This window comes from Dipodomys spectabilis, unplaced genomic scaffold (assembly GCF_019054845.1).
Source record: "Dipodomys spectabilis isolate Male_0828 unplaced genomic scaffold, ASM1905484v1 ptg000273l, whole genome shotgun sequence".
In the NCBI taxonomy this organism is placed as follows: domain Eukaryota; kingdom Metazoa; phylum Chordata; class Mammalia; order Rodentia; family Heteromyidae; genus Dipodomys; species Dipodomys spectabilis.
In genome coordinates this window covers 407,795-419,418 of record NW_024870950.1, presented here as the reverse complement: position 1 = coordinate 419,418, position 11,624 = coordinate 407,795, and the positions used below count along the sequence as shown (strand labels likewise).

The 11,624-nt window shown below is 44.2% G+C and overlaps 1 protein-coding gene across 1 annotated transcript; it reads right to left on the bottom strand.

Annotated features, from left to right (window-relative positions):
- Positions 1-10,509, bottom strand: Gcsh (glycine cleavage system protein H). The gene is made up of 5 exons (XM_042700745.1): positions 10,315-10,509; positions 6,795-6,874; positions 4,301-4,364; positions 1,167-1,298; positions 1-634 (listed from the first exon to the last, which is right to left on the bottom strand). The coding sequence occupies exons 1-5, from the start codon at positions 10,460-10,462 to the stop codon at positions 537-539; spliced, it is 522 nt and encodes a 173-aa protein (XP_042556679.1). The 5' UTR covers positions 10,463-10,509; the 3' UTR covers positions 1-536.
- Positions 10,510-11,624: the final 1,115 nt, after the last annotated feature.

Genomic DNA, 11,624 nt, shown 5'->3' with positions numbered 1-11,624 from the left:
ATTAATGAAGAGGTTTAATATTTTATTTATTTTCTCACTTAGCTGCAAACCTGTTGCTTCACTGTATAAAAATAGCACCAGCAAATGCAGTGCATTATAAAATGGAGCTAGAATTCTTCATCTGAGGCTGTCCAACAAGTACTTTCTTCCACTTCCAGTTATTTCAAATGGCAAGATCATTAGGTTAATCCAAATCCAGAGGTGGATATAAAATTACAACAGGATGTATGATCACAGTATTATCCTTGATACATTGATACATAATCTCTAGATTTTACCCTGGGCAATGAATTCTGAATACCAAATCCTAGAGTTTAGTCTAAAATTGATTAATGTATGGCAAAAAAGAACATAAGGTGTTTGTCTGCAATCACTGGAAAATGAAGGGTATTTTCTCTCATAGTAGCGTTGAGTCGTTGCTTTTCCTACTAGAAAGTGTTGCGTCATTGCAAAATGTTAAGTTTTTCATCCACCACTAATTTAGACAACTATGCTGCAGTAAGTTACTTCACTCTAATTTATTCAGGTTGCCATTTTCACTCCTCAATAGATTTTACATATTTCTCATATGCTTCTTCACTCATTAGTTCATCTAGTTCTGAAGGGTTACTCAGTGTCATCTTTATCAGCCAACCTGCAACCAAAACAAAAACGTTGTATTCCAAATTACCCTTTTAAAGAGTCTTAAATTCATTCAAAATGTAAATTTCTCAGTGCTTCAAAATTGATCTAGTAAATTCAATTAGCAATCAAATTAATCTCATGCATATACATTATTTGTTGGTGAAACTTTAAATTTTGGCCCTAAAGGCTGATCACAATAAATTACAAACTCTTAGACTATAATGAACATAAACAACTGCCATCTGAATCTTCAAACAAGGACTCAAATTAACAAGTGCACTCATGTATCACAGGGGAGGTACAACCCTGGAGCTACTGAGGCTAAAGGCATGTGAAACACTAGAGGGCTAGAAGGTGAAGAGAACCAATCATACCTAACCCTTACCCTACCACTTACTGACTCCTCATGACCCTCACAAATATTTGTGAGCCTTAATCCATCTTTTTAATGGAGGAAACTGAGGTTATCCTAATTCACTAGGTTAGGCATGAAACAAGAGTTTAGGAAAAACTAGGCAAGGATAAAAATGGGAACAACTTACCATCTTCATAACAAGATTTGTTGACAAGCCCTGGATTTTCTGCAAGTGCTTCATTAACTGCAGTTACTTCTCCAGACAGAGGAGAGTAGAGTTCACTGGCAGCTTTCACACTTTCCAAAGCACCAAACTCATCTGAGTGAAGTAAATTAAAATATTGTGTCAAGTACCCGAAGATACAAATATAGAGAGGTGATTGCCTCTCTGTCAAAAATTCTAAAAGCCATCTGCAGCCAGGCACCAGTGGCTCACACCTGTAATCCTAGCTACTCAGGAGGCTGAAATCTGAGGATCATGGTTCAAAGGCAGCCCGGGCAGGAAAGTCCATGAGACTCTTATCTCCAATAAGCCACTAGAAAACCGGAAGTGGCCCTGTGGCTCAAGCAGTAGAGTGCTCACCTGAGCTAAAGAGCAGAGTGACCGACAAAAAATAAAGCCATCTTTTTTTTTTTTTAATCATGCTCTTATTATTTATGAACAGGGTGTAAATCGCCTCTATAAAGTGGACCTATCTCTTCTGAACAGTGAACTACAAACAGTGGAGCCCTTGGATACCAGATATGCTTAAGTTCAGCGAAACAATGTTCTTCAAACTTATTGGAGCCTTAGAAAAAGAAAAAATTCTCCAGAGGTTCCAGAAATGGAGAAATACCTTGTATCTGCCAACTTTCCTGCAATTACAAACTCTGAAAAAACAAGCATATAAAAGTTCTGGGGGGCTGAGAAGGTGGCTCAGTGGTAGAGTGCTTGCCTTGTATGCATAAGGCCCTGGGTTTGATTCCTCAGCACCACATAAGCAAAAAGAAAAAAGCCAGAAGTGGCACTGTGGCTCAAGTGGTAGAGTGCTAGCCTTGAGCTGAAGAGCTGAGGGACAGTGCCCAGGCCCAGAGTTCAGGCCCCACGACCGGACCCAAAAAAAAAAAAAAAGAAAACTCTGGAAAGCTGTTCGTTTGAAAGCAAACTCACCCCTTAAAGGAACTGACTGAGATCTTCACTTATACAGCCTTTCCCTTAAGCAACAGTGCCCACCCAAAACACAGGGTGACTAAAACACCAGAAGAAAGCTAGTCTGTCTAAAAAAAATCCTCGAAAGGGGAACTATGGAGAAGAACGGAGCTAACAGGGATAGATCCTCAAATGACTTGGTATTAGCAGAGAATCTTAAGACTATGACAGTGAATGGACAAACATATGGGGAACACTCACAATGAGACACTTTTAAATGGATACTGGAAATAGAATATCTAAAACAGCATTATTGCAGATTAGAGACAACAGAAGAAAGGAACCATCAGTTGAAATTAACCACATGAGGCCCTGAGTTCAAACCCCAGTGCTGGGAAAAACAACGAAAACTGTTGAATTCAGAAGTCCTACCAGAGTCTCTGCAGTACACGGGACAGTATCAACCCCAAAACATGTAATTAAAGCCACAAAAGAATAGAAACAGTACAAATAAATCTTCAAGCAATATAATTTTTTTTTTCTTGGCCAGTCCTGGGGCTTGAACTCAAGGCCTGGCCTGGGCACTGTCCTTGAGCTTCTTTTGCTCAAGGCTAGCCCTCTACCACTTGAGCCACAGAACCATTTCTAGCCTTTTCTGTTTATGTGGTATTGAGGAATTGAACCCAGGGCTTCATAGATGCTAGGCAAGCACTTTACCACTAAGCCACATTCCCAGCCCAGCAATATTAGTTTTTTAATCTCCAAATTTGTTGGAAAAAAAATTGACTTATAGATCCAAAAAGCTCAGCAAACCCCAAGCAAGAAAAATATACACTTGTATACACAAGCACAAGCCAGTCAAACAGCTAAAAAACCTCACCATCCAGAGAAAATAACTTAGGCACTTTGATATTCTTTAAACAGATGGATAACAAAAATAAGACCTAACCCTGTGTTGGTGTTAGGAGTAGGGCTTCAGGAAGTAACTGATTCTAAGGGAAGAGCCCTCATGAATGGGCTTAGTTCTTATAAAAAGGACCCCACCAAAACCAGACTATGCTGACAGCCTGTGTTGGAACACATGAGTAAACATATGGGAGAGAAAATGAAGGCTTAACTCTTACTTCACACACACAGAAAACATGATCTATCTGCCGCAGTCAAGTGTGGTAGTGAACCTCTATAATCTAGTACTCAGCTGGACCACAAGTTCAAAGCTAGACCAGGCTATACAGCAAGACCTTGCTTAAGAAACAACAACAAGAAATAAACCAGATTCAACACTGAATGCTAAAACAATAAAGCTTTCTACAAGAACATACAAGAATTAAGTCCAGCACTAAGGAGTAGAAAATCTGCCTACCTGCTAAGCCCTGAGTTCAAACACCAGTAGTGCCAAACGTAAGTTCAAAGAACATAAATGATGTGTGGAGAGGAATACCTAGCAAATATTGTCAAAGATATTATAACTCACACTCTCTTATATATGCCAAGGAACAACAGGCTACCATTGGTCAAACTTCTGTGTTTTTTTTTTGCTGTGGTGGTGCTATAGAATAAACCTAGAGCCTTATACACATGAAGACAGTACTCTACCACTGAGCAACACGTCAATCTTGTACTTTTTATCGTATTCATTTAACTAAACCTTTTGACAGCTACATGTGGTAAATACCATAATTTATGAGACCTCAAGTTTAGTCATAGAGCTGGTAAATCGTGCGACCAGATTATTACAGTCGTTCTTGACACTCTCTCTTGCCTGCAAAGAAAGGCAGAATTACTTTTATTTTTGTGGTGCTCTACCAATGAGCTACACCCCCAACCCTTTTTTACTTTATCTCTTACGGTTAGTGGTAGCACTAAACCCAGACAGGGTCTGCTGAGAGAATTCTGGGGGAGGCATTCCTTCTCAACAGAGACAAGGAGGAGAGCTCACCCTCTTCTACTTGACAGCACTGATTCAGAAGGTACACAGAGAATCCATGTCTTTAATGGCTTTCAATGAACCAATCCTTAATCTACTCACCTCCAGACTACTTGTATTAATTGTTGAACCCTTCCATTTGAATATTCTGCCTCAAAAATTGAAAGCACTCTAACTGATCCAGGGTACAAGCAAATTGTTCTGGAAAAGATTAGGCAGGGAAAATTCACTGACTACATAAATACAAAATAAGAAAAACACTCACCTTGTTTTTTCAATTTTGTCCCAATTTCAGGCAGACTACAGTAAACAACATCTCCCAAAGCTTCCTAGAAAAACACCAAAACAACAGAAAACCCTTCAATGAATCAAGCTTTCTCTCCCCACCCTACCCCCAGCACAAAGGAAAAAGATAAACACTAAATCCCCTATAGCTACATATTTTGACTTTCATTACAAACATTTGACAGTGTAAACACTGGCCAGATATGGTAGTGCGAGTTCGCCTATAATCCCAGCACTGTGGAGGTAGAAGCAGGAGATTGTGAGTTTAAGGTTAGCCTTGCCATATAGTTAAGATTCTAAAAAATTACACTTAAGGAATACTTAGGGAGCTGGGCACCAGTGGCTCCCGCCTATAATCCTAGCTACTCAGATGGCTGAGATCTGAGGATCATGGTTCAAAGCCAGACAAGGCAGGAAAGTCCGTGAGATTCTGAGCTCCAATTAAAAAAAAAAAAAAAAAAAAACCACTGGAAAACCGGAAGTGATGCTGTGGCTCAAGTGGTAAAGCGCTCGCCTTGAGCTGAAGAGCTCAGGGGACAGCGCCAAGCCCAGAGTTCAAGCCCCACAACCGACCAACCAAAAACAAAAAATACTTAGGGGCTGGGAATGTGGCTTAGTGGTAGAGTGCTTGCCTAGCATGCATGAAGTCCTGGTTCCATCCCTCAGTACCACATACAAAGAAAAAGCCAGAAGTGGCGTGGGGCCTCAAGTGGTAGAGTGCTAGCCTTGAGCAAAAAGAAGCTCTGGGACAGTGCCAAGGCCCTGAGTTCAAACCGCAGGACTGGCAAAAAAACAAACAAAAAACAAAAAAAAATGTAAATAAGACACATATAATAAAAAATATAAAAACGAATCTTAACTCAGTAGCTACACTGCACATGAATCAGATTTGGGCCCTGGCATAAATGATATGCCTGTAAGGAGACTCCTAGATCTTCTGAACACACTGTGCTTTTCCACTTCTGCAGTTTTACTGACACCATGACCGGCTGCACTGGCTGAAAGCCCACTCATTGATTCTACAAACCCTGTCTTCCTAAAACCTCCAGAAGAAGTGGCCTCTCCCTCAGGTGAGTGACTCAGATCCCCTCACATCACCATTTTGTATGTTTTTTCCATGTGGGGGGACTCCCTCCATTGATAAAGTCAGAGGCAAGTGTGTCTTATATAGTATTTCACAAGATACCCTGTACCAGGCAGCCAATAAAGAAGATACTGCCAGTGACTCTCCAGTATGTCAGAGGAATTTCTTTTTCTTTTTTTTTTTTGGGGGGGTCCGGTCGTGGGGCCTGAACTCTGGGCCTGGGCGCTGTCCCTCAGCTCTTCAGCTCAAGGCTAGTGCTCTACCCCTTGAGCCACAGCACCACATCCGGCTTTTTTCTTTTTGCTTATATGGTTCTGAGGAATCGAGCCCAGGGCCTCAGGCATGCAAGGCAAGCACTCTACTACTGAGCCACCTTCCAGAGGAATTTCTGTCCAGTTAACATCTGCCTCTTCCTCTGGTCTCACTCATACATAGATCCAGGTGAAAATCATGTCTCTTGTTGGCTTCTCATTTTCTTTTGAAAAATATCCCAGTAAAATACCCACGAAGGCCCACACTTACAATCCTAGCTACTCAAGAGGCTGAGATTTGAAGATCACGTTTTGAAGGTACCCTGGGCAGGAAGGTCTGAGACTCTGATCTCCAATTAACCACCAGAAAACCAGTGGCCCTGTGGTTCAAAGTGGTAGAGCACTAGCCTTGAGCAAAAGAGCTCAGGGATAGCGCCCTGGCCCTGAGTTCAAGACCCAAAACAACAACAAAATAAAACAAAAACAAAAACAGTAAAGATGGGGTCCCATGGGTGTCACTGTACCCATAAAATGCTGGCACTCCTTCAGCACTTTGCTTGCTCCTCCTTTTCTTAACTGAATAGTTTTATTTGTTTGTTTTTTACTGAAAGTATTCTTCTTTTAAATGTTGACCTAATGTCCTTTGTTTTTGTTTTGTTTTATTTTGGGTACTAGTACTGGGGCTCAAACTCTTCTGCTCTTGCTTGGCCTTTTCAACTGATGTTCTACACATAAGCCACATCTCCAGTCTAGCATTTTCTGGTTAACTGGAAGTAAGAGTCATGGATTTTTTTTTTTTTTGGGGGGGGGGGGGGCATGGATTGGATTCAAACCCCGATCCTCAGCTCTCAGCCTCCTGAGTAGCTAGAATTACAGGGGTGAGTCACAGTATCCAGCTATGTTTTAAGACAGGTTATTACTATGTAACCAAGATTGGATACACCTGTCTTAATCTCCCAAGTGCCACAGGTGTACAGCACTATGCCTGGCACCTTACCTGATGATACCACACATTGCCCTTAAGTACACCTTATTTGTTTCACTTTATTTTCTTCTAAGGGGCTTTAAAAGGACCCAATACACTACAAAGAATAAATACTTTGCAAAGGAGAGATAATACAAATTATCTAAACCAATACCTGTGCAAAATTGCTGATTCCAACAGTTCCAATCCCATTTTCTGTCATTATCCATTCATGTTTCTCTGTGAATTTACGCACTAAAACAGAAGATTGATATTTTAGAAATGTCGTATCATTAGTTTTTAAACAATCCTTTCACATCATTTCTGTCAAAAAGCCAGAGCTTTCCAGAATTCGAGTTTGCCTTATTGATACCACCTGCAGGTAGTACACAGACCATAAAAGGGCAAAGATCTTTGTAAATACATGTAAAAATTAAAGGCCTTAGATTCTAAAATGGTGGTATTAGACATACAGGAACACCTGTGCATCTTTGGTGCCCAGGATCATAATACTTAGGCTTTAAAATTACATAGCCTCACACCCAAATCTTTGAAGCACATTTAAAAGTACACTTACCCTTTACTGGTCTATTTTGCAGAAAGGTAAGACTTTGGGTGATGGGATTAGGAACACAGCATAAAGATTGTTCATTTTAAGAGCTAGGAGTTTGATTCAAGCAGTGGAGCACCTGCTTAGCCAATGCAAGGCCCTGAGTTCAAACCCCTGTAGCACCAAAAGAAAGTTCATATAAGAAATAATATGTGCTGGGTGTGGTAGTCATAACTAATAATCTCAGCTACTTAGGAAATAGCAGGGTTGCAAGTTTGACACCCTCAAAAATTTAGAAAGAGCATATGTCAAAATAATGTTTCTTGTGAACCAGTCCTGGAGCTTGAACTCAGGGCTTGGGTGTTGCCCCTCAGCTCCTTTTGTTTAAGGATCTACCACTTGAGCCACAGCTCCACTTCTTACTTTTTGGTAGTTTAAGAGTCTCATGGACTTTCCTGCCCTGAGTGGCTTCATCAGAGATCCTCAGATCTCAGCCTCTTCAGTAGTTAGGATAACAGGTGTGAGCCTCTGGCACCCAGCTAAAACTAACTCTTAGTACCACCAAAAAAAAAAAAAAAAGAAGAAGAAAAAAAAAAGCTAGGTATAGTGGCATGTACATTTAGTTAAAGCTACTTGGAGGCTGAAGCAAGAGGATGATCTGAGCTCAAAAAAATATGTTTCTTAAGGAATGGGAAGGGGAAACAAAGGAGGAGGCTACAATGCTTGATAAGAAATGTACTCATTATCTTGCCCATGTAATTGTAACCCCTCTGAACAGTATTTTCACAATAAAAAAAAACGTTTCTTTTTAAGTAGATAAGAGTTGACTTTGGAAAGCTTCACTGAAACATACTTATAAAGAAATGAAACAGCCAGGTGCTGGTGGCTCATGCCTTTAATCCGAGCTACTCAGGAGGCTGAGATCTGAAGATCTTGGTTCAAAGCCAGCCCAGGCAGGAAACTCTGTGAAACTCTTATCTCCAATAAACCACCAGAAAACTGGAAGCAGCACTGTAGCTCAAGTGGTAGAGTTCTAGCCTTGAGCTGAAGAGCTGAGGGACAGTACCCAGGCCCAGAGTTCAAGCCCCATGACCGACAAAAAAAAAAGAAAAAAAAGAAAAAGAAAGAGACTTCCCTGGACAATTATAACTTGACTAAGTTCTTAAAATTCTTTTTTTTTTTTTTTTGGGGGGGGGTCCAGTCTTGGGGCCTGAACTCTGGGCCTGGGAACTGTCCCTCAGCTCTTCAGCTCAAGGCTAGCCCTCTACCACTTGAGCCACAGCGCCACTCCCAGCTACTTGAGCCACCAGCGCCCGGCTAAAGTGCTGACTTCTTTTACTATGTGTACTACTTGGCCCTAAAATTGTATTATTATGATTCTCTTGAACTAACAGGAAAAAGTGGACAGATTAGGCAAGTAACTCCATTTAATTGGATCTTGATAAACATGGGCTTTGGCCTCAGAGAATCACGATAAGTCATTCATTAAAAGGCTGTTCAATGATCAGGTAAAATATATTTTGTGAGTCTGTTTTCCCTTTGTATTTATTTGGTACTATACACTGATGTTTAACAAAGTGTATTCAGTGCCTGTTAGGTATCAAGTTGTAAGTCCAGAAATTACATAAATTCATTTCATCCTCCCAACAGCTCTAAGATAGGTTTTAACTCCACTTTTTTTTTTGGCCAGTTCTGGGGCTTGAACTCATGGCCTGGGAACTGTCCTTGAGCCTCTGTTCTCAAGGCTAGCTCTCTATCACTTGAGCCACAGTGCCACTTCTTGCCTTTTCTGTTTATGTGGTACTGAGGAACCAAACTCTTGGGCTTCATGCATGCTTGTCAAGCACTCTACCACTAAGCTAAATTCTCAGCTATCTCCATTTCTAATGAGCAAACAGAAAAGTAACCATACCAAAGATCTCACAGCTCAGAAAAAGTAGAACCGGAGTTGGTAGTAGACTGTCTGCTTTTATCTCTCTCTCTCTCATTTTTTTTTTGGTCATGGAGCTTGAACTCTGGGCTCCCTCAGCACTTCAGCTCAAGGCTAGCACTCTACCACTTGAGCCACAGCACCACTTCCCGCTTTTTCTGCTTATGTGATGCTGAGGAATCGAATCCAGGGCCTCATGCATTCGAGGCAAGCACTCTACCACTGAGCCACTTCCCAGCCCTGGACTGTCTGCTTTTAAAAGCCTGAGTGCACAATACCCTATAAATATAATAATGTGCCAATTAAAAAACAAGTGAATTACAAATAAAACCTAGGTGCTTAACTAGATCATGGGCATTGATATTCTGAGCAATATTTAACTAAATGACTAGAATGTAAACATCTAAAGATAGGATAATGCTGACTAGCCAAAAGAGAGAAGCAAAAGGAGCAGACTTGAAATTAATTTTTGTCTGAAAATGCTTTGCCCTCGTGTTCAAATCAGTAATGCACTGATGTGTATCAAAGACAGCTGAGGTAATATTAGCAGGCCCCAAACTGTGGAATAAAATGATCAACAATTCCAGTTCCAAACATTTCCTCCGGGTGTAATACACCCTAAACAAGAAGCCCAAGTTCTTAAAAAGGGCAGTCAGTGTCTCAAGTCTTTGCACATAAAGAAAATGCTTCCTCTCCACTGGGGCTTTTTGTGCTAAAGCAGCACAAATGGCCAAGATATTTACGGGCAGGTGTCCCAGTTGTTCCAACTCCGTTTAAGTTAGGCCTGTGCTGCCCGCAATGCGAGCTTTCAGGAGAGCGAATGAAACTCTGGCCCCGTTGCTTTAATATTAACAAGTAAATTGCTTTAATATTAACGAGTGCTTCTGCCAAACCCTCGAGTACTCGGTGCATTTAGTAGGCTACAGACCACCCCAGGCAGGGGCTCTGTGCACACGGGGCTCACAAAGAGCCTCCCCAGGCCGAGCCGGGACGCCCCTGCCCTGGGTCCAGCGCGCCTCCTCCCCCGGCCCCCTTTCTACCCAGGACACAGAGCCTGCTTGTGTCTCCTGGCCCCGCTCAGAAGGCAGAGGGGCCACAGAACCGGGACCGGGCAGGACCGCGGGCTGCTCCGGCCGGACGGCCCGGGAGGGAGACGCAACCTTCGCCCGGCCGAGGGGAGGGAGGTGACGGGTCGCCCACGTGCCCCGCGCTTACCCGAGAGCAGCGCGGGTCCCGTGCGCAGCGTGCGGACGGCGTCCGCTCTCAGCCGCCAGGCCCGCAGCGGGCAGGGCGCAGCGGGCGCCAGGGCCGTGCGCAGGCTGCAGGCCGCGGTCCCCAAGCTCCTAACCACTCGGAGCGCCATGATAAGACCGCAAGGGTTCCGAGGGTCGCCGCGCGGCGCCTCCACCACCGGGCCGGCGGGGGGCGGAGCGGGGCGGGGGGCGGAGCCGGGCGGGGGGCGGAGCGGGGCGGGGTGCCGGCCGGACCAAAGCCCGGGGACCGGCCCTAGGTGGGACGGGACCTGATTGGGCAGCGCTCGGGGGGCGGGGACTCCTGGGCTGGGCGCGAGCTCGGATAGGGTGATGCGCTCGAGGGGCGTGATTTTCCGAAGCGCCGAGGCCCGGATGGGGCATTGAACGAGGGGCGGAGGCCGTGTGGTGGGCGGGGACCAAACCGACGGCTGCGAGAGGCGGGGCCCCCCGGAGGGGCAGGACCTAGCCCCGGGCGTCTGTTCTTCCCGTGAATTGCCGGGTCAGCTGCCTGGGGCTTTGCATGGCCCCGGGGAACGCGCTCGCGCGGCTTCTCCTGAGTAACTGAGATAGTGACGGGGCTGCGCCCGCGCTCCTCTGTGTCCTGGAGCCCCGAGCAGCTGCGGGTAGGTGGGCACTGTTAGTCCTGCTGGACTCGCGGGGCTGCAGTCCTTTTTCTCTCAGAGTCGTTTGGATATTTGTAACTTCCTTTATGGATCTCACAGAATTGTCAAAGTAGGTGGCACCGGCAGCCAATGGGACGCAAAGGGAGTGCAAGTGCGATTTTGAGGGTCTCTTACGGCCCGAGGGCCATGTGTTCCTGTTCCCTGCCTCTGGCCACGATTGCACCGACATAACTCTGACTTTCTGAGATACTGAAAACAAGCCATGAAAAACTAGTTTGTTGGGCTGGAAATGTGACTTAGTGGTAGAGTGCTTGCCTCAAAGGCATGAAGCCCCGGGTTGGGTTCCTCAGTACCATATACGCAGAAGAAGCCGGAAGTGGCTCTGTGGCTCAAATGGTAGAGTGCTAGCCTCGAGCAAAAGAAGCTCAGGGTCAGCGCCCAGGCCCTGAGTTCAAGCCCCAGTACTGGCAAAAAAAAAACAACCCAAAAAGCAAGCAAACAAACAAAAAAACCCACTTTGTTACAGATCCCAACAGGCCCAGTGACTTCAAATAGGACAGACAAAAATCAAGAAGCTTATGGAGGGGAAAGAACTGGCCCAGGTCTTAGGACTGGACCAGAGTTAAGTAAGACCCAGTGTAGACAGCTT

What these genes read in the sequence shown, in the direction of transcription:
- Gcsh (XM_042700745.1), bottom strand. Translation starts at nt 10,462, where the DNA reads ATGGCGCTCCGAGTGGTTAGGAGCTTGGGGACCGCGGCCTGCAGCCTG. An exon ending in GACAAAATTGAAAAAACAAG is followed by an intron (nt 1,299 to 4,300) that starts GTGAGTGTTTTT and finishes TACTTCACTCAG; the next exon opens with ATGAGTTTGGTGCTTTGGAA. An exon ending in CAAATCTTGTTATGAAGATG is followed by an intron (nt 635 to 1,166) that starts GTAAGTTGTTCC and finishes TTTTGGTTGCAG; the next exon opens with GTTGGCTGATAAAGATGACA.